The sequence below is a fragment of the Neomonachus schauinslandi genome, chromosome 7 (assembly GCF_002201575.2).
Source record: "Neomonachus schauinslandi chromosome 7, ASM220157v2, whole genome shotgun sequence".
NCBI classification, from domain to species: Eukaryota; Metazoa; Chordata; class Mammalia; order Carnivora; family Phocidae; genus Neomonachus; species Neomonachus schauinslandi.
Genome location: NC_058409.1, coordinates 18,884,692 through 18,909,950, shown reverse-complemented (window position 1 = coordinate 18,909,950; position 25,259 = coordinate 18,884,692). Strand labels below are relative to the sequence as shown.

At 44.6% G+C, this 25,259-nt stretch overlaps 1 protein-coding gene and 1 non-coding gene across 6 annotated transcripts in view; one reads left to right on the top strand and one right to left on the bottom strand.

Annotated features, from left to right (window-relative positions):
- Positions 1–25,259, bottom strand: part of GRAMD2B (GRAM domain containing 2B) — a 123,933-nt gene that overhangs the window by 13,378 nt on the left and 85,296 nt on the right. For all 5 annotated transcript variants that reach the window (XM_044917128.1, XM_044917129.1, XM_021702183.1 and 2 more), the window contains exons 2-6: positions 11,311–11,430; positions 8,227–8,338; positions 5,597–5,663; positions 4,559–4,662; positions 858–953 (exon numbers count right to left, since the gene is read on the bottom strand). In XM_044917128.1, the coding sequence (XP_044773063.1) occupies positions 858–953; positions 4,559–4,662; positions 5,597–5,663; positions 8,227–8,338; positions 11,311–11,430 (499 nt within the window). The remainder of the gene's footprint in view (positions 1–857; positions 954–4,558; positions 4,663–5,596; positions 5,664–8,226; positions 8,339–11,310; positions 11,431–25,259) is intronic.
- On the top strand, positions 2,199–2,302 carry LOC123325361. Its single transcript, XR_006540379.1, has one exon. It is a non-coding gene; the product is annotated as a U6 spliceosomal RNA (small nuclear RNA).

Here is a 25,259-nt window from a genome sequence, read left to right as displayed (position 1 = left end):
CAGTTTTAACAACACCTACCCCTCCTAGGTGGCAGTGTGGAATCAATGTAAAAACAGAAGGAAAGCATTTAGTGTGCCTGACGAGAAGTACTTAATGCTCATTAGCCATTAGTATTAAAACACCTTTTTTTTCAAAATATTAACCTATTTCCCACCTCATCAGATTAGGCTCTCGTCTTTTCTCCGCCCACCTTCCCTCTTCAAGTTACCCAGTAGGGTTAGAAATGGAATGCAGCTTTTTTGCTTTCATTGAAATAGTAGGTAATCTTAAAAAAATAATTTCAAGTGAGAAATGAGTAGGCGAACTATTCCACTCCCTCTTTCTGGCCAAACTGAAATGAACACCACTCTCAGTGCAAATACTTCTGGTTGCACGTGTGTGGGGCAGCCCAAGTCAGGAGTAGCTCTAGAATTTCTATACAGAACAGTACTTGAAGCAACCTGGAAGCACAGGGGGACTAGAAACTGGTCCTGAAGCTGACCATGCAGGGCAAGCACTGGGTTGACGTATCTGGGACGGCTCTGGAGAGGGACCAAGTAAGGTTCTGGGGAGGGTGGCCACCCCACCCCAGAGACTCCTCAGTCTCAGCCTACCTCACCCCCTCAACCATGTGGTGGCTGTGGCTATTTTAAATATTAAAGAAACTCAATATATCAGCTTAGCCTCCTCTAAGAGATATTAGGGAAAGGGAAGTTGGGAAAGAATTTTATGTTTTCGACCTTGGTCAAGCAAGCAGAATTAAGTCAGCAGGAAAATCAAAATTGTCAACAATTATATTAGAATAAAGCACCTTGTGAGGGGAGACAATACACAAACAGGACAAAGCAAAGGTGCCCTCGCTCCAAGGCCTACTCACCCGGTCTGTGACTGTTGATATAATCAGGGCATTTGGCACCAGGAGGGCAGTTTTGGTTTTCTTTATTAGGGTGACTGAGAATGCCGGAATAGAGATCTGAAACAGAATCAGTTAAGACTGGTTCAGGCTTCACTGAACACGACTTCAAATCTTTATGTTGAAGGAAAAAAAAATTTTTTTGAAGTTTAACAAAGAAATCAAAACCACCAGGGAGCTCTCCAGCCTCCAGGATGAAAAGCGAGTCTCCTCAAAGTTCTGTTTACAAAGCCAGAGCGTAAATCTGCATCATTAATTCTACTGGCTGGGCGAGAAACCTTTGTCTTGAGATGAGGAAATGAATGCAAAATGCACAGTCATCTTAAAGATAGGCCCAGGGCTCTAAAGAAATTGTGTGCTTGTGGTCGTCCACTTAGGGCTAATCTCTGCACACTCCTGGCTCTCCTCTACCTTTAGGTACGTGCGGGTAGGGAAAACCTTGGGACCTCAATTCTCAGCTATGTTACTTTCATGACACTGAATAAAGGAAACCTCATTTAAAATGCAGCCTGGAGGGGTGCCTGGGTGGCTCAGTCATTAAGCGTCTGCCTTCGGCTCAGGTCATGATCCCAGGGTCCTGGGATTAAGACCCGCATTGGGCTCCCTGCCCGGCAGGAAGCCTCCTCCTCCCTCTCCCGCTCCCCCTGCTTGTGTTCCCTCTCTCGCTGTGTCTCTCTCTGTCAAATAAATAAAAATAAGATCTTAAAAAAAAAAAAAAAAAAAAAAAGAACCTCTTCATCTAAAAAAATAAATAAATAAAATAAAATGCAGCCTGGAGGCTAGAGGAGGGGGCACTCTCACGCACCACCTCTGCTCCTCAGTTGCAGACCCCAACAGGAATAAGCCCACTTGACTACCCAACCCAGCAGGAGGAAGGAAGGACTTCTCCTTGCCCAGCAACAAGCTCAGTCAATGAGAAGGCCTGAACACTCACTTCTCTCCAATGGACTTTTGTCTAAAGCGACCCCTCCCAACTTCCTTCTTTTCTCTGCAATTTAACATTTCTCTCCTTCGATCTCGACTTGCCTGTGGTTTGCCTACGGTTTGCGGTAGCTTGCATGGCTCAAATTGTGATTTCTCTCCTATTCCTGAATAAACTCGTTTTGCTGATAAAACAAGTGGCTATTTTACTTTTCACGGTCCACTCTACGTGACCTACTCGACCTTACAAGCTACCCTTTCTAAGCCTCAGTTTCCTGATTTGTAAAATGGAGATAGTCTGCCCTGCTTCCCAGGATTTTCTGTGGATTAAGTGAGGTAATATATGGAAAATGCCTAGCACTCATTAAGAAAGTGATGTATTCTGCTTACTTTGGCAGGACATATACTAAAATTGGAATGATACAGAGAAGATTAGCAGGGCCCCTGCACGAGGATGAGTGCAAATTCATGAAGTGTTCCATATTAAAAAAAAAAAACAAAAAGTCATTCATTTCCTCATTCGTTTCATAAAAAGAGGATGGGTGAAATGAACTCTAACTTTATTTTCTGCTTCAAACAATAGAGAATTACAACAGATGAGAAAGTCATTTAATTAGGACAGTCTTATGAAGTACATATTCTAAGAGATTAGGACGTGTTCAGAGAGGTAGGTGCTTGTCCAAGGTCATAAAAATAATAGGTTACAACAATGGAATTTGAACCAATCCAATCCAAAATGTGGGTTCTTTTTCATACAATGTATTACAAGCATGTACCAGATAACATGAAGAATAGATGTTCCAATAGTTTTATGTTATATCCCCCCAAGCCAGTCTTGTTTCAAAGAGAAAAGGATCATATCACTTTGATCCTGGAAAACAGAGTCACACACATCCACGGTAAAATGACTTGACTCCCTCCACAGGTACCCACACTAACTTGAACATTTATTTTGTAAAAACGCTTTGCAGGTTCTAAAAGAACAGGGTCGGTGGGGAAGAGGAAGGCCTTAGGTTAGAGCTGCCAGCTTGAAGGAAGAAAAACAAGCTTTTAATTCTGAACACTTGCATTCCCGTATTTAGGTTTATGAGACAGAAATGTTCTACTGCCCCTCCAAGTTCCAGATGGGAAGACCAGGGAAGAATGAGGGGCTAATCTTAATAAGACATTTCCTAAAATTGCCAAAGAACTCTACTGGCCCAAATGGTGAAGTGTAGGAGGTAACTCAGAAGTTATACACTGGGATAACTTTGGGGGAAAAAAGTAAGGTCTACCAAGACCCACCATGTTATGTCTTTAGAAAACCAGTGTGTTAATGCCAGTCAGTTCTCTCTTAGGTACATGTTGGATTTTAAAACCACTGCTAGAATCATATTGGCTTCAAAGTATACTTCCTGAGTTTTAGAACTCCCTCATCCTTTAACAAAGACTCATTCTTCATTCACTAATATCTCCAACCCTGCTGCTTTGGTCAGAGGCGTTGGCTCTAGATTCCTGAGAATTATCTTATCACATTGAACTGGAGATCCCTTCTACCCAACCCCTTCCCTACTCCATGAACAAGTTCTTGTAACTGAGAAATCTAGAAATACAGTGGAATACTGCTTAACATTGCTTTGCATTATACTGATTCAGATGATACTATTTGTCAAAATATGTTTGTCTAAACACAACTCTACATAATTACAAAACAACATTAAAATAACATGTCTGACCTAAAGAACAGTGTGCTAGTCGGCTGACCCAACACCAACAAAATCAAGAATTTCCATTGTTTGTTACATAGTCATTATCTAAAAGATTGCCAGGGGCTTTAGGGAGAATATTTAAATAAAACATAACTACCACTCAAAACAAAAAGTTTTCAGTCAGCGACTTCATGAATATAAAAGCTGCTTATTAATAATCAGGAATCAGAAGGATTAAGAACTCACTAGGTCACGCGAACCTAAAAAGGACTTTCTCGGACTCCTTGTTCTGGTGGCCTGAATGAACTGCGGTGTGACATTGGAGGACAAAGGGAAAGAATGTCAGTGGGATGGAATTAACTTTTTCCTTCTTATGACACAGTCCCAGGGTCCTCGCTTTGGAAGGCAGTGGCTTGGGAAAACTGCCAGTTCCTCTGGGCTATCCTCCTGAACAGCTCAGGTATCTTGGGCCTGTGTTCCCCCAAATCAGTTTAATGAGAATGAGAACTTTCAGTCATTGTCCCCTGGGGAATGTGGATGTGTGAGTCTCTCAGACCAGGCCTTAAGCGTTCCAATTCCTGCTCATTTGGTGCTGGTGATGGTACAAAGTGAGCTCCAGTAAGTGGCTTATTTTTAAGCCTGTTTTTCTACATGTCTGATGTAACTGATAGGAACACGGTGTAAAAATCGATATTTATTTAAAAAAAATGGTCTTGGGTTTAATATAGGTCTTTGAAACAAATCGTGGCATGCTCTCCAAATGGACAACTTTGAGAGTTCTCTGGTGCCATCTGGGTAGAACGGATTTAGTGCAGGGTTGTGGGAGAGATCTATGTACATAAGGAAATAAACGGAGAGTGGTCTTTAGGAAAAAAGGGAAGTTAGTGTCATTTAGAGGCATTTAGAACCTGTAATATTTGGAACCATGATAAAGGAAATAAAGATATAAAGGTCTAATTAAGAGTAAATATTTATCAGCATTGCTACGCTTAAAACAATTGATATTCACAACATATAAAAAAGTGCATAGCTTCCTTTTTAAAAAATTATACCAACCTTAGTGTCTTTTCCAAAAACCTTGGAATGGAAACAAATCCAGTTTTCTGATACAAAGAGCTTCCCCTGGTATAGTATCTCTTTCTGGAGAGCACAGGTAAAACCTGGGAAAATAGACACAGGTATAAGAGCACTTAGAATTTCCATATGAAATAAAAATTATGTAAATATGTTGGTTCCCCAGGATTGGCAGAGATAATACACTCATACTCAAAAGATCTTTCACCTGTTCATCAGCCATCTTTCAGGGCATAAAGCTATGGGGATGAGAGTTTGTTATTTAATTCAAAGTCTTTACATGCCTTAGTATGGAAGTCAAAATGGCCGGGCAAGTCTATCACTACAAACGAGAGTTCCAGAATGGAGTTTCAAAATCTCCTCTGTTGAGGAAGGCGTGTCACCTTGAGCTCGTGGTGGCACTCCTGCCCCTCCTTCCCTGGGACTGTCACTAATGACTCCTTTTGAAATTGATGGTCTCAGTGTGGGAAGAGCATGTGATCCACATGTGTGGGCATCATGGCAGGAATCCAGCCTCCTGCTTAACATGGGTACACTGAGAGGCCACAATGGAACCCTGGTCCTAGCGAACCTAAGAGGAACAGAGGAGGTCTTCACTGGCATGCCGGGCAGGATGTCTGGGGGTGATCACAGCGCCCCGCATCGTATAGGCTTGGACACACGTCTGTGCACTAGGATCTGCGCTTCCTTTCAGCCTTCTTTCAGCGGCCCCTCTTCCTCCAGTCTTGTTATCCCAAATCTCAGGACAACCCACACACAGTGCATTTCAGCAGTCAATACAGAAGGTGAGGAGATCATTCCAGAATCACCTTGGAGGGTTCCCTGTCATGGGGAGGGATTCGGTTTCCCCTTCCACTGTCCTTCAAGGAGCTGGGTGACAGCTGAATGCTGGCACCCCCGTTGCATCGTGACTTTCAAAAGACCTGTTCGCCTGGGTGCTTCAGGCCCCAGACAGAGCCCGCTTTCTTCCCCCAAACCAATTAGCATCCTGTCAAATAAGTCAGACAGGCCGGGACTTACTTTGCCTCAGTGGTTCCTCAGTTGGGACATCAAGGAACAACTTGTGGAAGTGCATATTCGCCTTGTACTACGGTGAGAACACAATACAGGCGTTACTGCTCGCATTTCTTGGTGAAACATCGTAAATCTGAACTTCAATTGAAATTACATAACAAGGGGCGCCTGGGTGGCTCGGCCCGTTAAGAGTCCGACTCTTGATTTCGGCTCAGGTCATGATCTCAGGGTCCTGGGATCGAGCCCCGCGGCGGGCTCTGCGTTCATCGGGGAGTCTGTTTGTGGATTCTCTCTCCCTCTGCCTCTGCCCCTGCCCCGCTCTCTCTCTCTCTCTAATAAATAAATAAATTTTAGAATAAATAAATAAATTACATAACAAATTTCCCCTCCCTTGATACAGTCTCTTTAGGAACTCCTTCTGTCTGATCTTACAGTCTTCAGCACAAGCCTTCAGAGAGGGCAGGGCACAAAAGTTTCATTTTCCAACAGGATTAGTGACTTGCCGGTTGGACAGGCATCTGGGACCACGCTGCAGCTGGTGGTCACCGTTCTGCCCAGGAGGCTTGACAAGGGTGTCCCTAATAAAAAAATGACCTGAAGCTCCAAGGGATCTCACCAAAGAAGGCAGGAGATCCCAGGGCACTACAGATACAAGGACTCTCAGAGGAGGGCAGTGGTTAAAGGGTCACATAAACCTGAGTTCAAGTCTTGGCTACACCTCTCCTTGGGTGTGTGTGGCCAAGTGAGGGAGCCTTGCTGAGCCTCAGATTCTTCTTCTGTGCCTGAGGGCAAATCCACTCCCTGCCTCAGAGGGCTGCCATAAGGCTTAAATGGGACAATTCATCCGAAAGACCCACCACCTGGTATTGTCAGTCCCTCTACTTTTGTTGTAAGGGCATTTCCTTAGCCAGTGTCAGGGGGAGATGACTCTCTAGGGCGGTAGAAGGCATGTGTTTACACAGCTGTAACAACAATAGACAGCCAGCAATTTCCATCTGGTCACCTGCCTTCACAAATACCATCCCCAAAATAACCCGGGGAGCTGATGTTCCCATTCCATGGGTCTGGACAGTGTGCCTGAGGGAAACTGAGTCACTGAACTGGCGCCACACAGCTAAGAGGTGGAACTGGTCCTCCTTCCACTGGACCTCTGCCTGACAGGACGCTTTTGATAAAAAAAAAAAAAGTCCTGTGAGCAGAACAGAGAGTACAAGCAGGCCCTTCATGTTTTATTATCCAAACTGGGAGTGGTCTCAATGGCAGGACTGGCCCTAGTATTGCTCCGAGGAAGAGTTTAGAGAGGTCTGCAGATGAAAGGTGGTCCCCACAAGTCAGCTATTTTATAAACACCTCATGTAAAGTAGGTCTCCTCATGCTGCTTCCTAAAAGTACAGTCTGAATCTAGAACGTTACCTGGATTAAAGCTAGGTATTCCAGGAGCGCTTTCCTGAGATTTGTTTTTTTGTTTTGTTTTGTTTTGTTTTGAATGGCTACAGTGAGAATCGGCTGCATAACTTGGTTTAAAAATAATCTGGGCCAGAGACGCCTGGGTAGTTCAGTCAGTTGAGCGTCTGCCTTCGGCTCAGGTCATGATCCCAGGGTCCTGGGATCGAGTCCCACATGGGGCTCCCTGCTCAGCAGGGAGCCTGCTTCTCCCTCTGCCTCTGCCCCTCCCTCGCTTATACTCTCTCTCTCAATCTGACAAATAAGTAAATAAATAATCTTAAAACAACAACAATAACAACAAAACCTGGGCCCAAAAGAAAAAAAAAAAAATCCATAATACAAAAAACCTAGAACATGGAGTCTTCAAAAATGTGAACGTAAAATGCAAAAAAAAAAAAAGGGGGGGGATGGGAATGATCTATATTAAAAGCGACAGATAAATGTAATACGTGCCTCCTGACTGGATTCTAGAGATAGACGAGCAAAAAACATTTATAAAGGAAAGGCATCCAGTACTGGGACAATTATGGAAATCCAAAATGGATTTTACATTAATAATATTTTGGTATATTTACTATTTAGTTACATTTCTCGTGTGTGCCAGTGGGTTTTTGTTGTTGTTTTTGTTCTAGTTCTTAGGGAACACGTATTCAAGTATTTAGGGGTGAAGTGTCAATAACCACCTCAACCCATTGACCCCAGTAAGTATGCCACACTCTAAGACACAGAACTGGGCTCTGACACCCATCTGGGTGTGTTTTAGAGCAGAACTAAACTACTCCTGGATGAGAATCATGACTCTGTTCACAGGTTTCCCCCCTCCGCGTGCAGCTGGGTAGCCTTCTATTCATACGGGTGTTGTATCAGACTCTAATTTTAATGCAAGGCTATCACAGCTCTCCTGGTCTCGGCTAATTATTAGACCAGCACATGACTGTGTGGGTCCCTGCTCTCAGGGCGCTTGTCAGAGTTAGGGGTCATGGCATGGAACTCACCACTGCCCAGAATATACTGAAAGGTCAGTGGTGAAATAACGATATTGATTAAAAATCAACCGAAGGAACTGCATCCTGTTCTTTCTTCCAGATTCTCTGCCATCTCTGCCTACGTGAGTCCTGGCCAGCAGGAAGATGCACATTTGGGTTTAGTGCCCCTGCCTTGACATGACGCACACCGCCTTCCCAAGTTACCTGGCTGGAAGACGAATACTTTTTCCTGTCCATCTTAGATTCATTTTTGCTTTCTGTTTTACAGTCATTCTTATCACTTGCTAAAGAGGCACCATCAAAACTGGATTTTGACCTGAGGAAAGAGAATCAAGGGAGTTGGTAAGATGAATTTTGTATGCTACTCATTAATTGTATTGTAATAAATCTTGATTGTTATACCATCTCACGAGAAAACCTGACATTCGTTTTTCTTTTCTCGACCTCAGTGATCACTCATAATACTCTAGGAGCATTTACACAGTACAGTGTGTAGGAGACCAGGATGGTTTCACCAGCCTACAAATCTCAAACTGCAGAGAAATGTGGACTTGTAGAAGGGAGAAATATCAACTGAATTGTGAAGGTCATTAATACCATCTCAAAAGCATTCTAAGCAATAAAAGAGGAGTAGTATAGGCAAATTATTAAGCAAAACTACAGCTACAGTTCAATCAAAGAATATTTTTGTTTCAGAATTCTATTAATATTTAACATGTGTTAATTGAGGAGGGAATTGTATCAAAGGCCATTAGGCACACAAGATGGTCTTTTTCCTTAAGGAGCCTGTGAATTCATCAAACAACTTTTTAAAAGGGCAGTATAAGACTTTGCACCAAATAATACATACCATGGGTGTTAGGAGGAACTAAAGAGGCACTAAGTCCATCAGGAGGTAAGAGGAGATCAATAGTACAATTTGGGTTTAATACACTGGGACTCGGAAGATGAGCAGGAGGTGGGTATGAGGGAAAGAGAGACAAAACATCCCAGAGTAGGGAAAACAGAAGTGAAATCAGGATAAAAATGAAGACTGTGTTTGCAAGTGAAGTCTTCCTTTGTTCTAGTAAGGGCAGAGCTCCGGCTGGTGTTTCTAAGGTGATTCTGGTCCTGGCTCTCCATTTGAGTACATGTGTGAATTTACACATGTCTTCAGCCCTGCAGACACACAGAATCATTTCAAAGTGGAATGCACGTGTTGATTTTTAGAGGTCTATATATGTGTGATTTTTCAGAGGTCTACACAGGACCAAGTTTTAGGATACAATTACGTAGGTTTTTTTTTTTATATTATTATTGGGAAAAATGACACATGAAATCCATGATTCCACAATATGATTCCTTACAAAGAGGCTCAGTTACAACTACTACTTGGTTCAAAGCAAATGTAAGAATCTTGAGTAATTCAGGTGGTATGAGGGTATGACTCAGAGACAGAAATGACTGAAGTCAGATTTTAGACTCTGGGTTTCTCTAGCTGTGAAAAGACGGGCTATCTGATGTTCCGGGCCCCTGCCAGCCCCAACAGTTTGGGTCCATGTTGCTCTAACCACAGGTGAAGATTTGGATTTAGCTACAGATCAGTGAACCTATTCACAGATATAAGTTCCTTTTGAATTCTAGGAATCACTTTTTTTTTCTTTGAAATTACGAATAAACACTGAACTAAAAAATAAAACTATTTTTACAAATGTCAGATTACCTACTACTTATACTATCCACTGATCTGATTCAATCACCTCTACGGATTCACGTTTGTAAACGTTAACGGAATTGCCAAGGCAACGACCTCTCGAAGGACCGTCAGCAAATGCGACTAGGAGGGCAGCTGTACCCTTGATGGATTCAATAGCCACAGCAGAATGGACTCGTCTGCAGAGCACGGCGCTCTGTGAACGGGGTGCTGATTTACATAGTGCTGCTGTCTTTGTGTCTCCTGAGCTGTGGTACTCTCGTTTCTCACAGGTGACTATGAGCTGGACGGAAAGCCCAGTGCAAAATGAAAATGTCGGGCCTCTTATTCAAAAATCAGGAATTTCCAGCCGGCCAGAGCGGAACAGTAAAGCCAGCGTGGGGCTCTCTGCGACCACACCGAGGCCCCGCCCGCGCCGGTTAACAAGCATGCTCTCACGGTGGGTGCTGGGTGCGTCATTCCCATCCCAAGCCTGGGGGCGGCGGACTCAAGGCACCCTTTTCAGGCTCCCGCAGGAGCCGGCCAGTAATGGTGCAAGATTCAAGAAACCACATGCTTTGTGCCTTTGTCCAGAGACTCGTGCGGTGAGTGCGGCCAGCTGCGCGGACAGGAAACTAGAGAAAAGAGAGTTGAACGGGAGCTGTGTCAAGCCAGCCATGCAGAACCAGAGACGAGAGAACTGGAAGCGACAGAAAAGAAAAAATCTGGGGGAGAGAGAGATGAGACTTACGCTTGGTCTTGAATGAAGTAAGGATTTGGAGAGAAGGAATGGGTTGGGTAGCCAGGAAGGAAAGGGAAAGGCAGGAGTTACTTAATTACCCTTTGGCAGAGGCCAGGAGACCCCGAAAGGTGCAGTTCTGACAGTTCCAGGATCAGGGAGGAGAAAGGAGAGCAATCCCTCCACCGCTCGGTAAGGACTCCCGGCCACACTGCCCCGTAACTGACCACGGGTATAGCCATTCTCTTTTCAGGGCAAAAAAAAAAAAAAAAAAAAAAGGCAATGTGAAGTTCCTACTTCTTCCTTCTGTGGGAAAGCAAGCATGTAAGTGGAGGCTCTGGGAGTGCCGGGGAGCGTGGCTCCTCTCAGGCTCATGACCAGACTGCTGCTGGCTCCCAGCACCAGCCCCCAGGAAGCAGCGGCCCCCCGAGACAGGCACAGCCCGGCCCGGGATCCCAAGCGGGTGGCTGCCGGGAAGGCGAGGCAGCAGGTGAGCACTCACACAGGTGGAACGGGCACTCCCACCTGGGCAGGTCTCATGGGCTCCCTGGCCACCTTTGTAGGTGCTTCCGAGGTCTGTGCCAGACAGGGGGCTGTCCTGGCTTTATCGGGTAGCAAGAGCCGTCCCTGAAGAAAGGGGCAGATGTTCTGCCGTGGGCTGGGGCAGGGAGGAGGAAGGATGCTGCCAGCAAGAGACGAGGCAGGAAGGCAAGCTTCAGCTTCAAAGACAGGCACCCCACTTCTTTGTCAGGGGTTTATTTGCCTACAGTAGATCCTGACTCTTCACCACCACCACCAACCTAGAAACACGAGCTCCTCCCAGCAACCCCTTGTCCCCAAAGGCCCCAAAGAACAAACTGTCACTGCCAGAACTCACCACAAGGAAAGGATTCTCTTCTGGTCTGGGGACTCGGCCTCGCTGGACGGGGTTGGGGACTGGATTGCTGGCGACTTACAGATCTTCTTTTTCTCCTCCACACCATTCTCAGCCTCTGAGCTGGAGAGGAGAGAAGAACGCTTGGCCTTAGACATCCAGGGAAGGGGGTGGAAAGAAAAACGATGAAAACACCTTGCTTTCTGGAGAAGGGAATGATGTTCAATCCCCATAGCAGGCTGAAGTCAACCTGAACGGCCGTGCCCTTTCCAGATCTCCATTCTGCTGCCTCTCGGCTGGCCCCTCAAGGGCATGAGCTCCAGGTCATGCCTGCTGTGGCAGCTAAATGTCCGACTTTGTGGGAACTGGGTGGCTCCCAGATGTGCACCCGTGGGCCCCGCACTGCTCAGCTCTGCCCTGCTAGCTGCGTGCCGGGGCGACAGATCACCCGGAGGCTGGGAGGGCCTGTGTATACACACGTGCTCGGCGCACACGCTCACGCGTGGCCTTCTGCCAGGTGTGAGCCTTCCTGCTTCGAGCCCCACCCCTTTGTTTGCATTTCTCTTGTGTCATTTACCACCCACTGTTGTAGTTATATATAGGTCCCACTTCGGGTTGTTGGTATTTTAACCAAGCACTTCTCTAAGCCGTTTGCAGTCTCTAATCTACACAGCCACCCAGGCTGGGTAGGAATTATGACAACCCCCTCTTCAGAGATCTGGAATCTGAAGCTCTCAGATATCATCCACCTTGCCCAAGTTCACAGAACCGGCATCTGTCAAGCTTAGGTCTGTCCATCGAGGAGGCCTCTGGGTACACACCCATCCTCAGATCCTCTCTCTCTTTCCCTTGCCATCCACCCACCTCCCGCCCCCAACCACTTGTCCTTCCATCTAGCCCCCTCATTAGCTCTTCAGTGCGAGAGGGCTCCACGGCAGGGTGAGGATCTTAATGATTTTTATACTGACCACAGGGTCTAGGTGAGTGCTGGTATCTAATCATCATCAACAGGCTTTTAGAAAACTAGGGCTGACTTTGGTGAAAGAAGGATTAGAGGGGAAAACAAGTTAGGAGGGTTTGCACACGACACCACTAACAAATGGAGGTAACCAGTGGGGTGGATGCAGGAGTTGAGCTCCCTCAATCTTAGGGACCGGGGACACGAATTCCAATTTGGGAAAGAAAGAGGAGGGCGAGGAACGTGGGAAGGGAGAATATATGGTGTTTTACATGGGCCAGACCTTCTTCCGTGCCAACCTGCAAAGCACAGAATTCACAAGACACATTTCTGGGAATGTGAGAGCTCCAGGGAGGCTGAACATAAAGGAAAACATATTAAGATAGCATTGCAATGACAGTTTGGCTACTTTGAATCCTAATTTACCACCATTTGGTGTCTTCACCTGCACAGGACCGCACGCACGGGCAGGAAATGTGAGCGGTTAGTTGAAGCTTTGTGGTTGCTTGCTTACCACTTTTCACAGTGTGTGCCAGTTCCAGCCCATTCCAGTAAGACTGCAGTAGGGTCAAAATCAAGACCAAGTGTATCTGACAACGTAGCCAGTTAACAATCCCTACAGACAGTGGATGCTCTTACGTGGTAGTTAGCATTCCTAAGTACGTCAGCATCCCCCACCTTCCACTTCTTCAATTCTCAAAGTGCTCAAAAGCACTTAGGTACGTTCGAAGAGCTCAGTCTGTAATTGAATTGTGTGATGTGACAAAAGACACATGGAAGTCTTTGCAATATTAACAGGAAAACACTGCTTCGGTTTGAAATAGAGGGTTCTATTTAATTTTAGCATCAAGCTGAATTCGTAGAACGGTTAAGGGGCTTTACAGCATACCTCTGCCCACCCGCCCTCCCCCAAACACACACATTATTCGAGTTCTTCAAAAGCATCAGACGGTAATCCACTTGTGAGGCCCTCTTTAAGTAGGGAGAATGAGTGTGTGTGGAACCTCAATCATCCACTTGGCATTTATTTATGTATTTACTGCATTTTACGCACGAGCCAGAGCCGCTGTTATCCTGCACAGCACCTCTGCGTACTGAGAAAGGACCCTACCCCCAAGAGGCACTCACCAAAAGCTGCCCCTCTGGGGCGCCTGGGTGGCTCAGTTGGTTAAGCGACTGCCTTCGGCTCAGGTCATGATCCTGGAGTCCCTGGATCGAGTCCCGCATCGGGCTCCCTGCTCGGCAGGGAGTCTGCTTCTCCCTCTGACCCTCCCCCCTCTCATGTGCTCTCTCTCATTCTCTCTCTCTCAAATAAATAAATAAAATCTTTAAAAAAAAAAAAAAAAAGCTGCCCCTCTGTTTGGAGGTAGCCCTATTACTACATGGCCTGGCAGATCCAAGGTACCCCTAGCTCTGGGCAAATGTCTTATTTATCCACCTCCTAGACTAAATTCCTTACGAACAGGGAACGTCTGTGTTTTTCCACGGTGCTCAGCTCAGCATTTGATGCTCCTAGTGGTCATTTATACGTGTTGACTGATGTGGGATTCGTTCTGCAGTGTCTCACAGAGGAAGTGAAATTCATGTTGGGGCCCATTCAATTTTAGAGTTTTGTTGACTTAAAGATGCCACAGGGGTGCCTGGGTGGCTCAGTCGGTTAAGCATCTGCCTTTGGCTCAGGTCAAGATCCCAGGGTCCTGTTACCCAGCCCCCGTCCCCCCATGTGGGGCTCCCTGCTCAGCGGGGAGCCTGCTTCTCCCTCTGCCCCTCCAACCCCCGCCATGCCCCGCTAGGGCTCTCTCTCTCAAATAAATAAAATCTTAAAAAAAAAAAAAAAAGATGCTATGGAAACTCAAGCAAGTGAATTCCTAACACAGGAGAGCTCACTCCCACAAGCACCCCTCCCCGCTGAGGTGTTGTGGCAGCAGACTGAAACTATAATAGAATCCAAACAGCAAAGACTGGCCAGGTGTGGGAGGGCAATGAGATGGTTCTGCAAGGCCCCTCTGTAACTTTAAAGTTACTGTCAGTAAAGCTGAACTCACCGGCAAGGGAGATGAAATAACAGGTCTTGTTTAAGTCATGAAAAAGAAGAAACCAGGTATTTTTCTTTCTTTTTTTTATAACCAAGACAAGGCCTTTCAGGGACACTGACCACAAGAGTCAACTAAAAAACAAGACAAAAACCAAACCAAAAGAACAATCTTCCTCTTTTTTCCTTTCTCTCTCTCTCTCTGTCTCTCTCTTGATTTACTAATAGACAAGGCCTAAAGGTTTATTTCTTCTTGGACACACCCACGGTGCGGCCACCGCAGCCTGTGGTCTTGGTGTGCTGGCCTCGGACACGAAGTCCCCATGAGTGGCGCAGCCCGCTGTGAGCCCAAATCTTCTTCAGTTGCTCCAGGTCTTCCCGGAGTTTGCTGTCCAGACCATGAGCCAGGACCTGGCTGTATTTTTTTCCATGCTTGACATGCTTTAGTCTGTTCAAGAACCAGTCTGCGGGGCGCCTGGGTGGCTCAGTCGTTAAGCGTCTGCCTTCGGCTCAGGTCATGATCCCAGGGTCCTGGGATCGAGCCCCGCATCGGGCTCCCTGCCCGGCGGGAAGCCTGCTTCTCCCTCTCCCACTCCCCCTGCTTGTGTTCCCTCTCTAGCTGTCTCTCTCTGTCAAATAAATAAATAAAATCTTAAAAAAAAAAAAAAGAACCAGTCTGCGATCTTACCCTGTCAGGATTCTGTATAATGGTGATCACCCATCCCACCTCCTCCTCCGTGAGTTCTCCTGCCTTCCTGGTGAGGTCAGTGTCTGCTTGCCACAGCACCACGTGGGCCTGTCTCTGCCCCACACCCTTAACTGCAGGGATGGCAAAGCCTCTTTTCTGCCCAACCATCGACTGAGTACTTGCAAAATGTGCTGAGCCTCTCAGGGATCACTGGACATGGCCCTAGAGGTGACCCTAATGGCAGGTGTTCCAACCTTCCTCTTTCAACAAATGTTTACTCGAAGGGTCCCTGCTGGCAGGGCAGGATGCTGAGCTGGGCAGGTGACACAGATAAGTGACTGACAGTTTTAAGTAGCCTCAGAAGAACCAGATGCTGGAAACACACGATCAACCTTCACTCGGCCTTGGCAAGTTTTTTCTTCTCCCATCTCCAACCCAATGTAAGTATCACTTGTGGGCCCTGAAAGCTTTTCAGTGGGAATTCCAGGGTACTGAGACAATCCTGCTTGTACCAACCAAGCCTGATGTCACCCTTTGGGGGAATGCATTTTTATTACCAGCTAGGAAGTGCTGGTTTCAATAAGACACTGTCCCATACTGTCACACAATCTATAAATAAAAAACGGGCTGGACAGTCAGTCCCTATTGAGATTGTAGTATGAGTCAATTTCCAGACCTTATTAATCTGATGATGAGATGACTCAGATTTCACAATTTTTCAGAACCGGAATTCTTTTTTTTTTCCTTTCAGAACTGGAATTCTTCCATTCCTCCTGGAAAGAGTCCTCTCTGAGTTTAAGGTAAACTCAGCTCTCCTTTCTCCTGTCCCATTAATCTCCCAGGCCCTTTGTCCCTCATGCTGTGAATGAGCTGTACTTGGCCATCATCCCAAGCAAGTCAAGGTAAGTAGCTATTGGGCAGAATGATGATTAAGTTGCATCTCAGGTGAGTGATTAAGTGGCGTCTCAGGTAAACAAGTACCTCCTATGGTTCAGTCCAGGCAGTTGTGTTCCTTTCTAATCACAGTGGTGAATCCCTGTGTTCGAATCTACCTTCAAGTTAAATCAGTCTAAGCTAAAGCATAAAAAATGTCATCAATTCCCTTATGGTAGCATGGATGAGGGTAGTTTCAAATCCACTGTCACTTAAAAAAAAAAAATCCCTGATCACCATATGCTGAAACCACAGTCTTGACCAACAAGGTTTGGAAGTGACTTGAAGATAGGCTATGTTTCACCAGAGGATCTTAAATGGATAAAATCCTGGAAGTGGGACTGTTGTGATTAAGGCCAGGTCTGTCACAATACAGTGTTGTGCTGAAACCCTATACTGGAAACTAGGGTACACCTGGGGAGGCCAAGACCTAGGGCACCAAACACTTGTTTGTTTGTTTTTTAAGATTTATTTATTTGGGGGGGTGGCGGGGAAAAGGGAGAGAGAGAATCTCAAGCAGACTCTCTGCTGAGTATGGAGCCCAACGTGGGGCTTGGTCTCACAACCCAGAGATCATGACCTGGGCCAAAATCACGGATCAGACGCCTAACCAACTGAACCACCCAGGCGCCCCACCAAACCCCTGTTTTTGGTGTGTTGCTTGCTTAGTGGCTTCAAGGCTGGCTGGCAGGCGAGGGTGGCACTATGTGGGAAGAAGATGGACTACATGGAGAGAGGAGGGCTCTGGGGGTGGCTGGGCAGCAGCCATAGTACAAATGGAGACATCATGGTAACCATAGGAAGGGTGCAGAGCAGGGCCTCTCTAAGACCCCTCGGCCCCTCCAACTGCAAAGTAAATGCAAAATCTCCCAAACTAGATTTTGTAAGCCAGGAAAAAAGTCTTTCATTTACAATTTTGATACAGTAGATCTCTGTCTAGAAACTTTAAATTTTATGTATCTGTCTACATATTCATTTCTGAATAAGTACTAGAAACAGAAGTACACAATTCAAAAGTTACAAATGGAACTCTGAAAACCATAAAGCACTGATGAAAGAAATCAAAGATGACACAAACAAATGGAAAGAGAGCCTGTGCTCATGGATTGAAAGAATACTGTTACAATGTCCACAATGGTATGGACAAAGCAATCTACACAGTGTAATCCCTATCAAAATACCAACAGCATTTTTCACAAAACTAGAATAATCCTAAAATTTGTATGGAACCACAAAAGACTCCAAATACCCAAAGCAACCTTGACAAAGAAGAACAAAGCTGGAGGTATGGTAATCCCAGATTTCAAGATATACTACGACGCTGTAGTCATCAAGAGAGTATGGTAACTGTGGGCGCCTGGGTGGCTCAGTTGGTTAAGCGACTGCCTTCAGCTCAGGTCATGATCCTGGAGTCCCAGGATCGAGTCCCGCATCGGGCTCCCTGCTCTGCAGGGAGTCTGCTTCTCCCTCTGACCCTCCCCCCTCTCATGCTTTCTCTACCTCATTCTCTCTCTCAAATTAAAAAAAAAAAAAAAAAAAAAAAAGAGAGTATGGTAACTGGCCCCAAAACAGGCACACAGATCAATGGAACAGAAAAGAGAGCCCAGAAATAAACCCGCACTTATATGGTCAATTAATCTATGACAAAGGAAGCAAGAATGTACAATGGGGAAAAGACAGTCTCTTCAATAAATGGTGCTGGAAAAACTGGACGGCTACATGTGAAAAAAGGAAACTGGACCACTTTCTTACACCATACACAAAAATAAACTCAAAATGGATTAAAGGGGGCGCCTGGGTGGCTCAGTTGGTTAAGCGACTGCCTTCGGCTCAGGTCATGATCCTGGAGTCCCTGGATCGAGTCCCGCATCGGGCTCCCTGCTCAGCAGGGAGTCTGCTTCTCCCTCTGACCCTCCCCCCTCTCATGTGCTCTCTCTCATTCTCTCTCTCTCAAATAAATAAATAAAAAATCTTTAAAAAAAAAAAATGGATTAAAGACTTAAATGTGAGACCTGAAACCATAATGCTAGTAGAAGAAAACACAGTGAATAATCTCTGTGACATTGACCTTAGAAACATTCTTCTAGGTATGTCTCCTTAGGCAAAGGAAACAAAAGCAAAAGCAAACTATTGGGACTACACCAAAATAAAAAAGCCTTTACACAGTGTAGGAAACCATTAACAAAACAAAAAGGCAACCTACTGAATGCAAGAAGCTATCTGCAAATGATATATCCAATAAGGGGTTAATAACCAAAATATATAAAGAACTCACATAACACCAAAAAACAAATAATCTGACTAGAAAATGGGCAGAGGACCCGAATAAACATTTTTCCAAAGAAGATACAGAGATGGCCAACAGACACATGAAAAGATGTGTCTAATCATCAGCACTCATTGGGGAAATGCAAATCAAAACCACAATGAGATACCATCTCATACCTGTCAGAATGGCTAAGACTCAAAAAGACAAGAAATAACAAATGCTGGTGAGGATGTGGAGAAAGGGGAACCCTCATGCACTGCTGGTGGGATGTAATTTGGGACAGCCGCTGTGGAAAACAGTGTAGAGGTTCCTCAAAAAATTAAAAATAGAAATACCACACAACCCAGTAATTCCACTTCTGGGTATTTACCCAAAGAAAACAAAAATACCAATCTGAAAAGATATATGCACCCCTATGTTCACTGCAGTGTTATTCACAAGAGCCAAGTTATGGTAGCAGCCCAAGCATCTACTGATAAATGAATGAATAAAGAACATTGGGGAGGGTATGTGTTATGGTGAGCACTGTGAATTGTGTAAGACTGTTGAATCACACATCTGTACCTCTGAAACAAATAATACATTATATGTTAAAAAAAAAAAAAAAAGAAGATAGCAGGAGGGGAAGAATGAAGGGGGGGAAATCGGAGGGGTAGACGAACCATGAGAGACGATGGACTCTGAAAAACAAACTGAGGGTTCTAGAGGGGAGGGGGGTGGGAGGATGGGTTAGCCTGGTGATGGGTATTGGGAAGGGCACGTTCCGCATGGAGCACTGGGTGTTGTGCGCAAACAATGAATCATGGAACACTACATCAAAAACTAATGATGTAATGTATGGTGATTAACATAATAATAAAAAATAAATAAAATAAAAAGATACTACAGTGGGAAAAAAAAGAATTTAATGGTAAAAAAAAAAAGATGCAGTATATACACACAATGGAATATTACACAGACATTAAAAAGAACGAGACTTTGCTATTTGTCACAACATGGATGGGCCCAGGGGGTGTTCTGCTAAGTGAAATAAGTCAGACAGAGAAAGACAAATACCTTATGATTTCACTTATATTTGGAATCTAAAGAACAAAACAAATGAATAAATACAAATAAAAAGCAGAAAGAGACCCATAAATACAGGGAACAAACTGATAGCTGCCAGAGGGTAGGGGCAGGAGGATGGGCACAATGGAGGTAGGGGAGTGGGAGATACAGGCTTTTAGCTATGGAGTCAATAAGGCAGGGGCATGAAAGGTACAGCACAGGGAACTATGCTTGTGGTGATGGCAGCATAATGTACAGAACTGTAGAATTACTATGTTGTACACCTGCAACTCATGTAACATTGTGTATCAACTCCACTTCAATTAAAAATTTACAAATCAGAAACCAAATCTCCCTTCTATCCCTGTTTCATGGTGGCCCTGTTTGTCTCCCAAGAGGCACCCACTACTGTTCCTAGCTCCTGTGTGTCTTTCCAGCAAGAGTCTGTGAACATAAACGAGGTTATGTATTGTCTAAGCACAAATGAGAGCGTGCTATCACAGCTTGCTTTTGTCTCCTTTTTTTTTTTTTTTTTAAGATTTTATTTATTTGAGAGCGAGAATGAGAGACAGCATGAGAGGGAGGAGGGTCAGAGGGAGAAGCAGACTCCCCGCCGAGCAGGGAGCCTGATGCGGGACTCGATCCCGGGACTCCAGGATCATGACCTGAGCCGAAGGCAGTCGCTTAACCAACTGAGCCACCCAGGCGCCCCCCCTCTTTTGTTTCCTTTTTATTTACTATGTATCTTGGCTCTCTTTCCCTGTGAGTAGACACAGAGCTTTCCGCATTCTTTTCAATGACTGCATAGAGTTCCACCGCAATGGATAAATTATAATTTAACCAGTTCCTTACTGACGGACATTTAGGTGGATGTCAGTCTTACTACAAATACAAGTAACACTGCAACAAATGTCTGTGTGTGTTTATTGTGTGTCAGTATATCCATAGGATAATTTCCTGGAAATTAAACACCTGTGTCAAAACACACACAATTAAAAAAACGTATAGTTATTGCCAAATTGCCTTCAGTAGAGGTTCTGTAACCCACACCCACAAAACAGTGTTTACACCTTCTTAATAATAAAGTGTTAAACAAAAAAAAAAAATTTTTTTTCCAAGTCCCTAGCAGAGTACCTGGCACATATGATAATGAGAATAATTTTAATGAAGACTGGTGTTAAATTTTTGATCTTTGAAAATATGAGAGGTAAAAAAAAATTCCATTATAGTTTTGATTTACCATTCTCTATGAGTAAGGTTGAGTGTATTTTCATGTATTTTGAAATTTCCTGTTTTGTGATTTAGCTGTTTGTATGTACATTTTGCCAATTTTTCTATTGGGCTGTTGATCGAAACATTCAGGAGCAACACTTCCTATCACAACTATATCACGGATTCTTGCAATATTCCAGAATTGACTTTTTAAATAACTGATATTAAACAATTAGAAGTTAAGTGGATATTAGGGGTTGGCCTAACATTAAAATAAGATGTCGATGACCAATTAACCTCTCTTATGATAGGCTTACTGGCAGGGAGAAAAAAAATGCCAAAAACAGCAAAACCTTTAATGAAACCTGACCGGCTTCTAGTTCAAAAGGGAGGAATGGAGCGCAAATGTTTGCCTTTCCTTTCTGAGGCCCGTTAAAATAAGTATAAAACAAATAATACTCCTGCTTATAATCATGGAGGGAAACCATCAACTTCCTTTGAGTAAGTTCCCAAATTTCTGGAATATGGGAAGTAGAAAGTACAGTATTAACTCGTGCAGCAAAGTAAGGAAGCTGTAGTTAGAATATAGGCATCAGTGGAAGGTAAGAGAACAGTAATCTGGTCCGTCAAAGTCCAATGAGATGCTATAGGAGGAGGACTAAGAAGTTGATGAATACATTATATTAAATTAAAGGTGTGTGTAAGAGATCTTTGACTGCCTCCTCTTGACCCTAGCCCCCATTGTCAGACCCATCGTCAGACAGGCAGACAGACACTTAGCTATGGAGGTCAAACATCAGAAGGGGAGTCAGTGAAAACACAGAGCAAACTTAGTTGCAGAAAGCCAGGGTACCTAGTATGGAGGATGGAGCCCTACAGTAAATCCTTCTCATTCTCCATGTGGAATCAGTAGTCCCCAGGCTAGGTGCCAATCCACTACCCATGTCCACTAACCATATCTATGTCCATAGGTCCCAGAAGAGCTCTCTAGTCCCTCTTTCTGAAATATGATATGACAACAAAGGATTGCCAGACCCTTGAAAACCTGAAGTCTTAACGACAAGACTGAGATAAACCAACAGGAAAGTAAACTCCTTAGGAAACTGACTTCAGAGAATAGAAGAAAACTTAAACAAGTGAACAAGAAAAACAAAACCCATCTTCAGAGAGAGAAGATGGCACCCATGAAATGGATCACAGTATTATGGCAAGGGAAAACCTCCCTGGACTCCTCAGTTCTCCTTGAGTCCAAGTCCTCAGTGGCCTTCCAGACACTTGGTGACCTGCCCTATTCACCCCTCCTCAGCTTCTGACCCCCTCACTCATATCCTTCCAACCACAGCCCCAAGCTCTCACAAGAAAACCTGTGCACTGGCTGTTCATCAAATGTAGGTTGATGTATTCTTTAAAGAGATAAGAGAAAGTAGGACTTAGAAAGAGGGGTATGCCTACGTAACATCAGGAGTAGGTAGACAGAGGCAGGGAGTTAGTTTGATTTGACTCTTATGTTCCATCAAAACAGGAAGTGGAGAGATAAGGTTGAAAATTAATAAGCAAGAGGGGTGCCTGGGTGGCTCAGTTGTTAAGTGTCTGCCTTCAGCTCAGGTCATGATCCCAGGGCCCTGGGATCGAGCCCCACATCGGGCTCCCTGCTTGGCGGGAAGCCTGCTTCTCCCTCTCCCACTCCCCCTGCTTGTGTTCCCTCTCTCGTTGTCTCTCTCTCTGTCAAATAAATAAAATATTTAAAAAAAAAAAAAGAAATCTAGTTGTGAAGAGGAGAATCAGAGAAGATTTGTGGAGGAAATCAGCATGACATTGTGTGTTATGTATGGGGGAGGCAATATTTTTCTCATTAGCTGTCAGAAATACATTTCAGGACAAGAAACCAGAAGTGTAAATGATATTTCTATTTGTGCTTTAAATAAATACATAAAAATAACTAAAAAAATAAATCCATTCCTGTGGATGGAGAAAATCAAACCCTCCCATTACGACACTGTACTCATCTCTGCCACCTCTCTGCCCAGGGAGACATTGTATTTGTGCAACCGTCACGGGGGAAGGATTGATGTTTGAGCTGAGTACATACAACTGAGACTTGTCGAGATACCAAAAGGGCACCAGAAATACAAGGGAAGGCAGTAGCAAAAACAGGCAGACAAGGAAGAGTCACACATGCACAAGGAAATCGAGCAGTCTGGTTTTCTCTGGAGTATAGGGGGCAGACAGAAGTGGCAATTACGTCCTTGGAAAGTTTGATTCCTAATGAGAGCGGGCTGCTTTTAGACTTCATTTGGTTGGCAGCAGGGATAAATGAAACATTTTTAAGCAGAAGGAATGAAGCGGCAGGGTGTGAAGTGCCCATCTTTTCCCACACAGCCGTCGTGAGGGTCTAAAGAGCTATGGACTTTGGGGGGATTATACTACATCAGTGGCCAAGCACGGGGTGAGGGTGGGGGGCTGAGGGCGAAGGCAAGAGGCAGGAGACTGCACGGAGAATGAATGCAGAGATAACACCAAAAGAGAGAAGAGAGCAACATCCAAGATAACCCCAAGGTTATCTGGGGGATGGAGAAGATAGGACTGCCACCAACAAATACAGGGAATGCAAGAGGAAATGTAGTTGGGTGGGAGGGATTTTGCAAACCTAGTTTTAGATATAACAGATATCTATTGTTACCAATAGATGTCTAACATATCGTGAAAAAGCTGTATCTAAGAAACCAAGAGAACCCAAAAGAACAACAGCAAAAGGAGTATCTGACTGCAGAGGAGAGGTTCTGCCAGCTGGAAACTCTTTCTGCTGAGTCCCAAGCACATGGCCATAGCCAAGAGCGACAGCTCGAGCTCAGCTGCAATCCCAGGCATGGAGGAATGGCTCACCACAGGCCACCAACTGGCCCCAAAACACCTCTTTAAACTGGTCCCACAGAGCTCCCCTCTGCTCGCATTCAAATGGACAAGTCTCTGTCCCAGGAGCCATCACGGGAGTCACTCCCACCTTTCTACCTTCTCCTAATTCTGTTTGCCCACATCACTGCTTTGCTTCCAAAGCCTAAGGCAACTCAATTCCAAAAAGCATTTGATCATCAGGATTCTGGTTCCAAAGGGACAGAAACCCAACTCAAACTAGCTTATGTTTACAAGAAAAGGAAAAAAAAAAAAAAAAAACCAACCCGAGAGGGATTTTGTCCCTGCTTCAAGATGAAGTCACCAGTGCAGAAGAGCTGCAGCTGCAGACCTTTCCCTTCAACCTCTGAACACACAGCAGTCATCTCCGGGATCCCCCTCTGCAAGTCGCCTGGGCCATCAATGCCCGATTCATCCTCCTGAGACACCACCTCCATTGAGTCAGGCTGCCGCTCCAGAAACAACAATGGCTTTCTATTGGGCATTGGATTGTGGCATCTGGATATGAGCCAAGAACTGCCAGAGTTTTGCCATGTTCCTCTACTTTTCAAAAAGAGTTCTGTGTTCCAGCCATGTTGGTCTTCTCCCCGCAGCCTCACTTACATCGTGTTCCATCCTCCCTCTGTGCATCGGCTCCAGCCTGGGCTATCCTCTCTGCTCCTTCCCAACTCCCCACAAGTACACGCTGTTCCATGCCCGGGGCATATCTAATTATAGACCTTTCTGATACTGGCCCCCATCTCTTTAGCTCCAGTTGTCTAGATATAAGATAATGTGCAATTAATACTTACTGACCAGACAACTTTGAGTATATTTGTAGCACAGGCCAAAAAAAAAAAAATCAGCATTTTTTTTTTTTTTTAAGTAATCTCTACACCCAACATGGGGCTTCAACTCAACCCGGAGATCTGGAGTCCCATGCTCTACTGACTGAGCCAGCCAGGTGCCCCAACAATCAGCATTTTAAGAAGGGCCTGGACTTACATTTTCTTTCAACCTACATGGTAACCCCCTTCCCAGGTGTGCCGTACAACTTCTATTGGAAGGGGGCCATGCTGAATGTGCAAGAAGGGAGAAAAAGGTTGTCTTCCCACTTTCCCTTACAGTGAATCAGCATTGTGTACGGACTTAATCCTCACACTGATCATTAGTTAGGTGAGCGATAATTTGAATCCCTGTGACAACTCAAACAGACTGTCTTCATTGTTGGAAGAAACAATGATCGCAAGCAAAATTATAATCAAACTAAGTAACTTCTCAGTAGTGGTACTCTGAGGCCAAGCACAAATGGAAAACAACAAAATAAAATGACAAGAAAATACATCAAGGAGACAGCAGTTGACTTTTCCAATTTCCAGAAAAGGCAAATTGATGTTGCTGACGGTGAATTCCGTTATTTACGCCCTTGGCATGTAAATAGTATTTTGTATGTTGCATTGCTCAGTGCTAACAAAATTTCTAAAAATATGTTTAATACAGCTCCTTTCAACAAGAATATAATTTTCTCAGGGCAAGGACTTTAAATAGTTTTTGTATTTCTATCTCCACTCCTTTTTTGAAGTCGTTTTTTACCAGCAATTGCTAAATGTCAGAATAAGCCATTTTCATGTACCTAAGATACATTCGAGGACATTTATGAAAACTCTGGCCTGAAGGATGTGTTTGGGGAAGAAGTAAATTTATTTTTTTTTTATTCTTATGTTAATCCCCATACATTACATCATCAGTTTTAGATGAAGTGTTCCATGATTCATTGTTTGTGCATAACACCCAGTGCTCCATGCAGAATGTGCCCTCTTTAATACCCATCACCAGGCTAACCCATCCCCCCACCCCCCTCCCCTCTAGAACCCTCAGTTTGTTTTTCAGAGTCCATCGTCTCTCATGGTTCGTCTACCCCTCC